This window comes from Capricornis sumatraensis, chromosome 9, assembly GCF_032405125.1.
Source record: "Capricornis sumatraensis isolate serow.1 chromosome 9, serow.2, whole genome shotgun sequence".
Lineage (NCBI taxonomy): Eukaryota > Metazoa > Chordata > Mammalia > Artiodactyla > Bovidae > Capricornis > Capricornis sumatraensis.
Window position 1 is genome coordinate 13754951 of NC_091077.1, and position 14755 is coordinate 13769705.

Here is a 14755-nt window from a genome sequence, read left to right on the forward strand (position 1 = left end):
TGGAAAGTATTGACAAACTACAACTACATAATTAAAATGAAGGACTTGTATTCATCTGAAGCAAAACTGAGGATATCCAAATAGAAGTCATATACTTGAAGAAATCTGCAACGTGTATGACTATCACTAATGTTTTGATTATGTAAATAACTCATATGAATGAGTGAGAAAAGGATAGACAACTCAATAGATATATCACAATTAGATATTTAACAGAAAGGAAGATCAAAAGACTCTCAACCATGTATTAATAAGAGGTATGCCACTTGATGAAATAATTTTTACACCCAGTAAGTTACTATAAATGAAAAGTGTTGATGATGGTATGGATCTCCTTTCTAATTCTACCAAGAAATATTTAAAAAAAACCCTCAAGATTTACTCATAATGGCAGAAGCCTAGCTACAAAAACCAATAGTTATTTATTTTATTATGTTACTCAGATCAGAAGAAAAAGACTGATAAATATAACAAGAAAAGCAAACAAAATTTCCATCAGTATCATAAAGGATATCTATTTTGTAGTCATCAAACATAATGTAGATATACAGAATATTGGAAATTAATCAGTTACTATCATACCCCAAAGCACAATGAAATCTCCAAAGTGCAATATGAGAAAAACTATTTATTTAAATTTCAGGTCAGTTGCTGCTGCTTCTGCTGCTAAGTCGCTTCAGTTGTGTCCGACTCTGTGCGACCCCACAGACAGTAACCCACCAGGCTCCCCTGTCCCTGGGATTCTCCAGGCAAGAACACTGGAGTGGGTTGCCATTTCCTTCTCCAATGCAGGAAAGTGAAAAGTGAAAGTGAAGTCGCTTAGTCGTGTCCGACTCTTAGCGACCCCATGGACTGCAGCCCACCAGGCTCCTCCATCCATGGGATTTTCCAGGCAAGAGTACTGGAGTGGGGTGCCATCGCCTTCTCCCTTAGGTCAGTTACATGCATTTTATTGTTACTACTTTTGCAGAACAGCACATGCCCCCTGGGGCTTCCCTGGTGGCTGGTAAAGAGTCTGCTTGCACTGCAGAAGACACAGGAGATGCGGGTTCAATCCCTGGGTGGGGAAGATCCCCTGGAGAAGGGAATGGCAACCCACTCCAGTATTCTTGCCTGAAGAATCCCATGGATAGAGGAGCCTGGTGGGCTACAGTCCATAGGATCACAAAGAGTTGGACACGACTGAAGTGACTTAGCAGGCATGCACATACCCCCACCTCTGAAGTTCAGAATCAGTGGTTCTTGTTGGAGGTCAGGGGTACCTCAGTATGAACAAAGGTCTCAGGTAATTAATCTCTGCAGCTATTCTAATGACAACAGTGGAGGAACCTGTGCACTAGAGTGAACAGGAGTGCCAGCCATGGAGCTGTTCCCTAGATTTGGTGCTTAAAATAAAACCACCTCTCACTTCTCAGTTAATAGAAAGCTCTTCATCCACACCCCTGATTCTCCCTTGACAGCTCCGCTGTTTTCACCAACTCACCACAGAGGTGATTCTGACTGATGACCATACATTTTTGTGCTTCTGGGGAAATGGATCCAGCTAATCTTGTCCACTTTCCTTTTTCTTTGTCTTACTCTCAGCACTTCTCTGTCAAATGAAAGTAGTTCTCCATAGAAGAGCTTTCTTCACAAAGACACATTAAAAAGTTTTCCATGAGGGACTTCCCTGGTGGTCCAATTGAAACATGTATACTATCATGTAAGAATCGAATCACCAGTCTATGTCCGATGCAGGATACAGCATGCTTGGGGCTGGTGCACGGTGATGACCCAGAGGGATGTTGTGGGGAGGGAGGTGGGAGGGGGGTTCATGTTTGGGATCGCATGTACACCCGTCGTGGATTCATGTCAATGTATGGCAAAACCAATACAGTATTGTAAAGTAAAATAAAGTAAAAAAAAAAAAAAAGAATCTACCTTCCAATGCAGGAGACTCAGGTGCAATCCCTGGTTGGGAAAACAGATTCCACATGTCTTGGGCAACTAAACCTGCCCACTGCAACTAGAGAAGCCCCCGTGAACCACAACTAGGGAAAAGCCCATACGTCGTGATGAACAGCCTGCACCCCTCAATGAAGACCCAGCACAGCCAAAAAAAAAAATTAAGTTTTCCACTACAGGTCTAAGATTGTACCCAATTGCTAAGATGTTCATGATACAATTGATTTTATTTCACAATGTTTCTGTGTGGACTCCACCAGAAATGTGTAAGAAACACAATGATAAAAGATGATTAAGGAGAGAAGTGAAAATTCTGGTACATTCTTGTAAATAAGCTAATGAGAAAGAAGGTTTCAAAGCAAATAAGATGCCAGAGGAAAATTACCAACATTTGCCTTGCCTAACTAATAATTATCTATTTTTATTATGTATTTTATTATATTACTCAGACCAGAAGAAAAAGGCTGATAAATATAACAATAAAAGAAAACAAATCAAATTGTTAAAGCAAGTGGAGAAATACATGGGATCAATAACACTATAAGACTCAAGGTTAGAGGAAATTTGTGGAACATGATAACACTATTAAATTTTACTAGGGCATTGGTCTAAGTGTTTATCGTCCTTATGGAGATTAACTTTGCAGCAATAATTGCACTCAGGTGGCTCAGTAGTAAAGAATCCACCTGCCAATGCAGGAGACACAAGGAGGCTCAAGGTTCGATCCCTCGGTTGGGAAGATCGCCTGGAGTAAAAGATGACTGAGCACACACACGATAAGTATAAGGTTTTCACAGTAATTTGTTCTTTATCTGAAACTGGATTAAGTCATTGGCATATGATCCTATTCTCAGTGATAGGACTGAAGATAATATCTTATGGATGATGCAATGGAAACATCTATTGTTAACAGACCCTCAATTAACAATAGACCCAGAGAAGGGCAGTTGACTGTACTGGCCTCTGGGATTCATATCTAGATATGATGCCTGCATCTGATTCAGCCATCTGAGTCCATGAGGGGAGTCAGTCCTGGGTTGAAGCTACTTCACGGAGGAATGAATGATTCTCTGCTCTCCCATGCCCACACATTTTGTACCTCTGAAATCCTTGTAATGAGGATAACTATCTTCATTGCTTGAGCATGTTAGAGGAAGGATATCTTTATCTTATTAGAAAGGATTCCTCATTAACCAATTTCAAATATCATGCAATCATTTCAAACCATGGTGATAATCTAATCACAAATTTTTATAGATGATGAAGCTGAGTGTTGTGGATGTTAATGTTGCCCCACATATGTCTGATTTACCAGTGAGTGACCAGTTTTAAGAATTCCTGAACTGTGGTAAGGAAGATCGGCCACCATGTCTCATAGCAGGCTTAACTCTGGGGTGCAGTTCACATGGTGCAATCCATGTTTCTACCTCTGTATGACCACAGACTTCATTAAACCTTGACTTATCCAACTTTTCCCACTTCTCTTGTGCTGAGAACATTCCACCCAAAATTATCATACTGAGAAGATCTGCCTCAGATTCAGCTTCTGTTTGCTATAACAAAAAACCTTAGAGAAAGCTAATTTGTGGCAACCATCACAGATCTAGAGACTTCCCTAGTGGTCCAGTGGTTACTCCATGCTCCCAAGGCAAAGGGCTCAAGTTTGATCCCTGGTCAGGGAACTGGATCCCACATTCTGCAATTAAGAGTTCACATGTTGCAGCTAAAGACCTTGCATGTCACAACTAAGATGTTGCCCAGCCAAATAATTAAATCGGAAAAGAAAGAAAGAAAGAAAGAAAGAAATCACAGAGCTAGAAATACAACAAGTTGGGTTTCAATCCTAAGTTGAAATGTAGTTGGCCATCATGTTACCTATTCACTTAAGAACTTGGTAACACAACATTGCAAATCAACTATACTTCAATAAAATTAAAAAAAATAACTTGGTGATGAAAGTATCAGGCAGAGTAGTTCATTCGTATTATTTTAATTTTGATTCATTCTAGAGTACCTAGCCAAAATCAGGTGATACAATCACAGTGAAGATATTCTTCCAAAGAGCTTCCTCAAGGCTCCCTTCATGTCTTTGTTCCTCAGGCTGTAGATGAAGGGGTTCATCACAGGAGTGACCACAGTGTACATCATGGAAGCCACTGCAATCTTCCTAGAGGATTCAGTAACTGCAGAACTAATGTACACCCCAAAAGCTGTCCCATAGAACAAGGACACAACTGAGAGGTGAGACCCACAAGTGGAAAAAGCTTTATACTTTCTGCTTGATGATGGCATTCTCAGAATGGAAGAAACAATTTGGATATAAGAGAAAATGATTCCAAAAAGAGGAATGCCACCAAATACACCAGCTGCTGAATATATCAGGATGTTATTGATGAGGGTGTCAGAACATGCAAGTTTGATGACCTGAACAACTTCACAGAAGAAGAGGGGGATTTCCAGGTCTGTGCAGAAAGACAGTCGCAACACCATCAGACCGTGGAGCAGGGCGTCTGCAGTGCTGGTGAACAAGGAGAGTAGAATCAGCTGAACACAGAGGCGAGCGTTCATGATGACTCTGTATCTCAGTGGATGACAAATAGCCACATAGCGGTCATAGGCCATTACTAAAAGGAGAAAATTTTCCCACAAAACAAAAGTCAGGGCAAAGCAGATCTGGGTGATGCAGCCTGTAAAAGTGATGCTCTGACTCTGTGCTTGGATGTTCACTAGGATCTTTGGGATCATGGTTGTGCTTAAACAGATGTCTGTAAAGGACAGATGGGAGAGAAAGAAGTACATGGGGGTGTGGAGGTGGGAGTCAGAGATGACAGCCAGGATGATGAGCAGGTTTCCCAGGACAGTGACCAGGTACATGGACAGGAACAGGTTGAAGAGGATGGTCTTCAATTCTGGGTCCTCTGTCAGTTTCATAAGATGGAATTCTGAAACATCTGTGTGGTTTCTGGGTTTCATGCTGTTGATGAGTCTGATTAAAAAGATGTGATAATCAGGAAACTTCCCTGGTGATCCAGTGGCTGAGACCCCACACTCCCAATGCAAGGGGCTTGGGTTCAATCCCTTGCCAGGAACTAGATTCCACAACTAGAAGATTCTGAGTGCTGCAACTAAGGCTCAGCACAGCCAAATAAATATTCTTTTAAAAAGATGTAAAGAGACAATGAGATATGTAGTCCTTGAAGAAGAATCAAGGGTATTGAAAGAGGTAAATGCCACTTGGGGAACGGAAGAAGACAAACTGAGGGAACAAAAAAGGAATGCCTTCTTTATGCATTTTTATTCCTGGGTTCCTTTTAAAAAAAATGATGGGGATATTTCAAAGCACAAACAATTCTAGAAAGTTTTAAGACTTGGTTGTATTTTTAAGTTATACTATCTGTGCTCTTCTGCATACTAAAAACATTTGGTGACTTTGTAAAGAGAAACAGTAGGCTAAGGAGGCAGTGAAGATTCTATGTAACCAGCAACTTCAGTACCATGCATCAGAAACAATATAAAGATATATCAAGAAACAGGAAAGATAAGGTGAAATTACCAAACTTTCTGCCCACTCACACCACCAAAGGAACACAGAGATGTCAGAAAAAAAAAAGTTACATTATTTGATGTAGGGAATAAACCTATAGATACCAAGGGGGAAAAGGGAATGGGATTAATTGGGAGATAGGATTGACATATATACACCATTATGTATAAAACAGATAACTAATAAGAACCTCCTATATGGCACAAAGAACTCTACTTAATGCTCCGTGGTAACCTAAATGCAAAGGAAATATAAAAAAGAGGGGCTCACTTTTTCATGGGTATATCTATAACTGACTTGCTTTGCTGAACAGCAGAAACTAATACAACATGGTAAAACAATGATACTCCAATAAAAATTAATTAAAAAAATAAAACTACACTTCAGTTAACAAAAGTCTGAAAAAAAGTCACCCCGTTGTAGAACAAGCAGATTTCTACTCAGGAAGAAAAGCTCAAGGTCACAGCAAAGAATGTAGTATTAGTAAAACAGATGTTTACAAATATTGGTACAAAATAAAAAAAAAAGTGTGATGATGACATAAGTTAGGCAGAGACTGGTTTCTAACCATCTGATGTAGGTACTGTCTTCACAGCCTTTCCTGGATAAACCTATACCAAAATATTTGCCCTCATTTCCAGACATTCACAAAGGGATATCACCTGTGATACCTGGCTGGGATCACAATAGCAAGAGGCTTGACACCTCTGAGGTACCATAGAGAGGAGCTGTCCTTAGGAAGAACAAAAGATCTGAGTGAGTCACCATGTCCTGGGCAGGAGGAATCCTTTATGAGAGGTCTCAGTTGCGCTTCTTCCTTCCTGAGAGAGACTGCTGACTGAGGTGGTCACAAGCATATTACTGTCTTGAACCCTGGAGATTCAATTTCCAAAGTTCCTCATTAACCAGCCAATTCATTGTCACTGTAATCCCAGGACAGTGCAAAATCTTAAGGTGAAGACTACATGAGAGAAATTTAAGATGGCCGATTTTCTGACTCTATGAGGCCAAGTGGACACCATGCATTTTTCTGTGTCTGTGCAGGCTCATGCCCATCTCTTAATTTTTTCATGGAATTGCAAGAGGTTCCAATGTCATGGCAAAACACTAGTGTGCAGATTTAATCTCAGTATATTTATTTAGATTTTACCCAATAATTGGAGATGGTATTCCACATTAATGTTAATTAAAATATTTTTCATCTTTAAGGAGATCAATGTTTTGTTTTCATGTGCCTGTCCATTTCTTCCCTCCATTTTTCACTGCTACTGTATGAATTTTGTTAACCTACAACTGTCATGATATAGTAAAACCAACAGGAGACAAGATAGCATTGTAAAGTCACTCCTTACCATCTTAGTGTATTTTGCTTCAAACACATAAAATAATAGAAAAGTATAAAAGTCATAGAGGTATAAAAAGTTAAAAGCCAAGGGCTCGTGGAGGTTTGTTATTGAGAAATTAGCGTGAACTTGAAGTCTTGGACACTGCCTGGGACCCCACTGCCTGGGACCTTAACTCTAGACTTAACACAGTAGAAAGTTTCAAAAGAAGCCTCAAAGGCAAAACTAAATCAAGCTACCTGATGGTATGGTGGCGGGATTTTTTATACTCTCAAAATCAGTGGGCAGCAGGAATTAGTTATTAGAGTGAACTCAGGGCTAGTTTTTGGTAAGGGCAGCTGTGAAGCTGTTGCATGATAAAACACGAGAAACGGAGGAAGGGAAAAAACATAGCAACTAAAATGAATCCACAATTCAAACTTCAAAATAGCCTGGAAGAGCTAGATGCCAAAAAGCTCAACATATCAAACCAAGAATGAGATCATCAATCCACTCTAGGGTAAGATTTTAAAATTTTTATTTTTTTAATTGGTGAAAAGTTGCTTTACAGTTTTGCGTTCCTTTCTGCCATACAACAATGCAAATCAGTCATAATTACATATATCCCTTCCCTCTTACCCTCCCTCCTCTCCCCTCACCCCACCTTTCTAGGTCATCACAGAGCGCCAGGTTGGGCTCCTTGTGTTGCTTAGCAACGTCCTCCTAACTATTTTGCACATGAGAGTGTATATATGTCAATGCTACTTTCTAAATCCATCCCGCCCTCACCTTCCCCCACTGTGTCTACAAGCTCGTTTTCTACTAGGTTCATCAGTACCATTTTTCTAGATTCCATATATGTGTTCATATACAGTATTTGTTTTTCTTTCTCTGACTTACTTCACTCTATTTGACAGGCTCTAGGTTCATCCACTTTTCTACAACTGACTCAAATTCATTCTCTTTTATGGCTGAGTAATATTCCACTGCATAAACATACCACAACTTCTTTATCCAGTCATCAGCTGATGGACATCTAGGTTGGTTCCCTGTCCTGGCTATTGTAAATATTGCTACAATGAGCACTAGGGTACATGTACCTTTTAGAATTGTGGTTTTCTCAGGGTATATGCCCAGTAGTGGGATTGCTGAGTCATATGGTCAGTTCACTCCTAGTTTTTAAAGGAATCTCCATATTGTTTTTCATAAAGGCTATACAGGATAAGAATTTTTAAATAAATGTTTGCTTTTTACAGGGGACTTCTTTCACTCAGCATACCTTTGAGAATTATACAAGTTGTTGAGAGTATCAATACCTAACTCTTTTTATTGCTGCTTTCTATTATAATACAGCACATTATTTATGCATTGTCCAGAGAAGTACACATGTATTTGTTTAGGCCAGTTATGAAAAGAGCCATTGTATTTATGAACAGTGTGGTGATATATGCTTTCATTTATGTGGTATTATGAGAAATACAAAGCTGTAAGGATGCAGAACAGATCAGTGGCTCATAGTGATTCACAAAGACAAAGGAATGTGTGACTACAGTGCGACACAAGGTAGTTTATCAATGAATGGTGTAACTGCCTTGTATTCTGAGTGTAGTGGTGGTTCTAAGAATTGATACATGAGTTGAAATATAAACAGCCAAGGACTTCCCTGGTGGTCTGGTAGCTCAGACTCCATACTCCCAATGCAGGGGGCTCAGGTTCGATCCCTGGTCAGGGAACTAGATCCCACATGCCCCAACTAAGACCTGGCCCAGCCAAATAAATGAATAATTTTTTAAAATAAAAATTAAAAGTAGGCATTTCCCTGGTGGTCCAGTGGTTAGGTGGTTAGGTAGTTATGAATCTACCTTGTAATGCAGGGGACAAAGGCTGAACCCTGGTTGGAAAGCTACAATTCCAAATGCCTCAGAGCTCGTAAGTCCATGTACCACAACTGGAAACTCTGCGTGCCACAACAAAAGATTCCACATGATGCAACTAACATCCGACACAGCCAAATAAATAAATAAATATTTTTAAAAAATCTCTTCAACTAACAGTGAAAAGCTTTCCACAAAGAAAAATTTCTAAATAAAAAATTAATTTATTAATTAAAAATGAAATAAAGAACAGTACACAAAAGTGCATTAAATTGTATGATATTTTAAAAATAAAATTTGGAAAGATTAAAACATAAGTATAGATAGTGGAGCATTGGTAAAGAATGCAGGAGATGCAAGAGACACAGGTTGGATCGTTGGGTCAGGAAGATCCCCTGGAGTAAGAAACTCTGAAACTCTGTATTCAGTTGGGTATAGCCAACTGAATATATATACCCACTCCAGCCTTCTTGCCTGGAAAGTCCCTTGGGTAGAGGAGCCTGGTGGGTTACAGTCCTTGGGGTCACAAAGAGTCAGACATGACTGAGCACATACACACACACACACACAAACATACACACACACAGATAGTACTCTTAAAGACAAAAAGGAACCTGTGCATTAGAAATTAAAATGAAATATATATATGTATACACATCTTTATTCCTAAGAGAACTATATATAATAGCCAAGAGGTGGGAGCTTCCCAAGTGTCCACCAGAGGATGAATTGATAAATGAAATGTATATATACATATGATGGAATATTATTCATTCTTAGCAAGGGAGGAAAGCCTGCTGCATGCTACAACATGCATGGAGCTTGGGAACATTAAACTAAGTGAAACAAGCCAATCAGAAAAAGACAAATTTCACTGACAAGAAGTATCTGAAATACTGAAATTTATAGAAAAGGAAAGTAAAACAGTGGTTACAGGGGTTAGGAAGATGAGGTAAAGGAGAGTTACTGTTTAAAGGAAACTGAATTTCAGATTTACAAGATGAAAAATTTCCTATCCTGAACACTTTTAATTGTGAACTTAAAAATAATTAGGATGGTATAATTTTATACAATGTGTATTTTAACACTACAAGAAAGAAGAAAATTAGTATATGTAGACTGATAAACGTCTCTGCTTTTGAATATATACTATCTAGGTTGGTCATAACTTTTCTTCCAAGGAGTAAGCGTCTTTTAATTTCAAGGCTGCAGTCACCATCTGCAGTGATTTTGGAGCCCCACAAAATAAAGTCTGACACTGTTTCTACTGTTTCCCCATCTATTTGCCATGAAGTGATGGGACCAGATGCCATGATCTTCGTTTTCTGAATGTTGAGCTTTAAGCCAACTTTTTCCCTCTCCTCTTTCACTTTCATCAAGAGGCTTTTTAGCTCCTCTTACTCCTTACGCTTACTCCTTGGAAGAAAAGTTATGACCAACCTAGACATTATATTCAAAAGCAGAGACATTACTTTGCCGACTAAGGTCTGTCTAGTCAAGGCTATGGTTTTTCCAGTGGTCATGTATGGATGTGAGAGTTGGACTGTGAAGAAGGCTGAGTGCTGAAGAATTGATGTTTTTGAACTGTGGTGTTGGAGAAGACTCTTGAGAGTCCCTTGGACTGCAAGGAGATCCAACCAGTCCATTCTGAAGGAGATCAGCCCTGGGATTTCTTTGGAAGGAATGATGCTAAAGCTGAAACTCCAGTACTTTGGCCACCTCATGAGAAGACTTGACTCATTGGAAAAGACTGATGCTGGGAGAGATTGGGGGCAGGAGGAGAAGGGGACGACTGAGGATGAGATGGCTGGATGGCATCACTGACTCGATGGACGTGAGTCTGAGTGAACTCCAGGAGTTGGTGATGGACAGGGAGGCCTGGCGTGCTGCGATTCATGGGGTCGCAAAGAGTCGGACACGACTGGGCGACTGAACTGAACTAATAAAACAAATATTGCAAAATAGTAACTGTTGAATGTAAGCAGTCCATAAATGGTTTTTCATTGTATCATTCTTTCAATTTTTGCTGTATTTTTAGTTTTTCACAATCAAAAATTGAAAAAGAAAAAAGGACATATATTGTATGAATTGTATGACATATATTGTAAGAATTTTCTAGATTAGAAACATTTATAGAGACAGAAAAGGGAACAGAGATTGCCAGGGACTGAGGCATGGGGAGAGTCAAAGGTGATGAAAAATAGGTGGAGGAGTTCTTTGGTTGTGCAGTGGTCAGGCATCTACCTACCAATGCAGGGGACACAGGTTCCATTCCTGGTCTGGGAAGATCCCACATGCTGTGGAACAACTAACCCTGCATGCCACAACTACCAAAGCCCACGTGCCTGGAGCCTGTGCTCTGCAACAAGAGAAGCCACCATCAACAGTGGAGAAACAGACAAAGAGAACAGACCCATGGACACGGGGATGGGCAGGAGGGAGAGGGTGAGATGTATGGAGAGAGGAACATGGTAACTTACAACACCATATGTAATATAGATAGCTAGTGGGAATTGGCTGTATGACTCAGGGAACATAGACAGGGCCTCTGTGACAATCTAGAAGGGTGGGATGGGAGGTTCAGGAGTGGGGGACATGGGTGTACCTATGGCTGATTCTTGTTGATGTTTGAGAGAAAGCAACAAAATTCTGTAGAGCAATTATCATTCAATTAAAACATAAATTGAAAAAAAACATGCCAGTGGGGGGGTGGGGGGAGACACAGAGAGAAAGAAAAGCCATGCAATGAGAAGCATGAGCAGCACAAGGAAAAGTAGCCTCCACTCACTGCAACTAGAGACAGCCCACACAGCAACAAAGACTCAGCACAGCCAAAAGGTAAAATAGGTGGAAACAGAATGTGCTGATGACTGCGCAGCAGTGTGAATGTTAGTAGGACACACAATGGCACACTTCAAACACATTACAACTGCAATTCTTATGTTTTACATTTTACCACAATTTTAAAAAGTAAAATGAGAATACAGTAGGCATATTATTTCATTTATAGAACTTCAGTGCCAACTTTTCCAACTGAAGGTAATATGACACCATGGAAATAGCAACTAAGAATAGACCCTCAGTCAACAACAGACCCAGAGAAGGACAGTTGCCTTGGATTCCGGGAATCACCTCGAGGTATGATGCCTCCATCTGATGCAGCCGTATGAATCCATGAGGGGAATCAGCTGCAGCATGAAGCCTCTCCATGGAGGAACGAATGAATCTCTACTCTCTTGTGCCTGCATATTTTCTGCCTCTGAAATTCTTATAATGAGGATAACTATCTTTACTGTTTGAACATATTAGAGCAAGGATGTATGTGCTGTGTGCTAAGTCATTTCAGTCATGTCCGACGCTGTGTGATCCTATGGACTGTAGCCCGCCTTTAGAAAGTTTTCCTTACTAATCAAGTTCAAATAGCTTACAATCTTTTCAAATGACTGGATAAGCTAATCATGGCAACTTTACAGATGATGAAGCTGAATACTGTGGATGCAAATATCAGCTTACGCATGTCGCATTTACCAGTGAACAACCCCAGGAACTCCTGAACTTGGGTGTGAAAGATCAGCCAGCATGTGTTACAATAGCCTTAATTCTAGAGTGCAGTTTATATGGTGCTATCTAGGGAATCAGACAGAATCTATCTTTGCATGACCACAAACTTGATTAAATCCTTTCCTTCACCTTCTCTGATATCCTTTATGCTGAGAACATTCCCCAGCAAAACTACTATAGCACAAACCTCTGCCTCAGACTCAGCTTCTCTTGGCCCTAACCAAAAACCTTATCTTAGAGAACTGAAATTTTGTGTCAAACATCACAGAGCTAGACAAAGAATAAGTTGGGTTTAAACCCTAAATTAAAATGCACTTAGCCATCATGTTATATATTCATTTAAGAACCTGGTGATGAAAGAGTCAGGCAGTCTAGCTCATCAGTAATCCTCTAATTTGGCCTTATTCTAGTAGCCTTATCTCAAATTCAGGGACACATCGCAGTAAAGAAAGGACACTACCAATGAGGTTCCTCAAAGCTCCTTTCATGTCCCTGCTCCTCAGGCTATAGACGAAGGGGTTCATTATGGGAGTGACCACAGTGTACATCAATGAAGTCACTGCAGTTTTCCCAGAGAACTCAGAAATGGCAGAACAAATATACAGTCCAAAACCTGTTCCATAGAACAAGGAAACAACTGAGAGGTGAGACCCACAGGTAGAAAAAGCTTTATACTTTCTGCTTGATGATGGCATTCTCCAAATAGAGGAAATGATTTGAGTATAAGAGAAAATGATTCCAGAAAAAGGAATGCCACCTAATATGCTTACTGCAAAATACAGGACAATATTATTAATAAGGATGTCAGAGCAGGCAAGCTTGATGAGCTGAACAGCTTCACAGAAGAAAAGGGAGATTTCCAAGTCTGTGCAGAAGGACAGTTGCAACACCATCAGACTGTGGAGCAGGGCGTCCACAATGCTGATGGATAATGAGATGAGAATCAGCACAGCACAGAGGTGGGGGTTCATGATGAGAGTGTATCTAAGGGGTGACAAATGGCCACATAGTGGTCGTAGGCCATTGCTCCAAGGAGAAAATTTTCGCAACTAACATAAATCAGGGCAAAGCAGATCTGGGTGAGACAGCCTGTGTAAGTGATGCTCTGATTCTGGGTTTGGACATTCACTAGAATCTTTGGGATCATGGTTGTGTTTAAACAGGTATCAGTAAAGGACAGATTGATGAGGAAGAAGTACATGGGGGTGTGGAGGTGGAGGTCAGAGATGACAGCCAGGATGATGAGCAGGTTTCGCAGGACAGTGACCAGGTACACGGACAGGAACAGGCTGAAGAAAATGGTCTTCAGTTCTGGGTCCTCTGTCAGTCTCATGAGAAGGAATTCTGAAACATGTGTGATTTCTGGATTCCATGTTGTTGATGATCTGATGAAAAAGATGTGGTTAAAAAAGACATGGAAACCTGCGATCCCTAGATGAGCATCAGGAGTATCACAAAGATCCCCACCATCTTGGGAAGGGAAGGAGATTAATGAAGGGAGGGGAAAAGTAATGCCTTTTGCATGCATATTTTTCTGTTCTTAAAAAAAAAAATACCCAAATTTGGTATATCAGAGCATGAGCAGTTAATCCTAGAAAGGATAAAGACATGGTTCTTTTATAAATTATCTGTACTGTTCTGATTATTTGAAACATTAAGGGACTTCCCTGATGGTCCAGTAGCTAAGACACTGTGTTCCCAATGTAGAGAGCCTGGGTTTGATCCCTGGTCAGGGAACTAGATCCCATATGCTACAACTAAGACCTGTAAAAAAAATTAGTAATTTTATAAAGAGAAACAGATGAGGGAGGCCATTGAAAATTTTGTCTGGATCCCCAGTGACCTCAGGACCAGGGAAAAGAAATAATACATAGGTATGTCAAGAACCAAAAATGGAAAGATAAGATGAAACTTACCAACTTTTCTCTCCTCCCCTACAATGACAGATGCACAAAGAAATGTTGGACAATTCTTTTTAAGTCACCCTGTATCTGAACAGGAAGATTTCTAATCAGAAAGAAGTACAAGGTCATATAGAGAGTTTCATATTAGTAAATCAAATATGCTTACAAATATTGGTGCAAAATATAAAAAAGGTAAAGATGTCATATGTTAGGCAGAGAGACTGGGTTCTAATCATCTGATGTATATGTTGTTTTCACAGCTTCCCCTGTATGAACCTGTACCAAAACACCAAATATTCACTAAAGGAATTTAGGCTACCTTGTTGGTATCACAGTGGAAAGATGCTTGACATCTCTGATGTACCATACAGAACAGCTGTCCTTAGGAAGAACAGAAGGCCTGAGTGAGTCACCAGCTCCTGGGCAGGAGGGATCATTTATGGGAAGAGTCTCAGGTGTGCTACTACTTTCCTAGAAAAGGTATAGTTGATTGAGGTAGTCATAGGCAGATCACAGTCTTGAACCCTGGAGATTCAATTTCCAAAGCTCCTCATTAACCAGGCAATTCATTGTCACTGTGATCCCAGGACAGTGCAAATCCTTAAG

General features: G+C 40.1%; 2 protein-coding genes and 1 pseudogene across 2 annotated transcripts in view; all 3 read right to left on the reverse strand.

The window, feature by feature from the left end:
• Window positions 1-14755, reverse strand: part of LOC138085677 (zinc finger protein 160-like) — a 406927-nt gene that overhangs the window by 361864 nt on the left and 30308 nt on the right. The window lies entirely within an intron of this gene.
• LOC138085842 (olfactory receptor 7G1-like) lies at window positions 3982-4917 on the reverse strand. The gene has a single exon (XM_068980422.1). It carries the CDS (start codon window positions 4915-4917, stop codon window positions 3982-3984), a length of 936 nt encoding a protein of 311 aa, XP_068836523.1.
• Window positions 12647-13618, reverse strand: LOC138085507 (olfactory receptor 7G1-like; annotated as a pseudogene).

Excerpts from the sequence above, each read along its gene's own strand:
- LOC138085842 (XM_068980422.1), bottom strand. The coding sequence starts at position 4,917 with ATGAAACCCAGAAACCACACAGATGTTTCAGAATTCCATCTTATGAAA.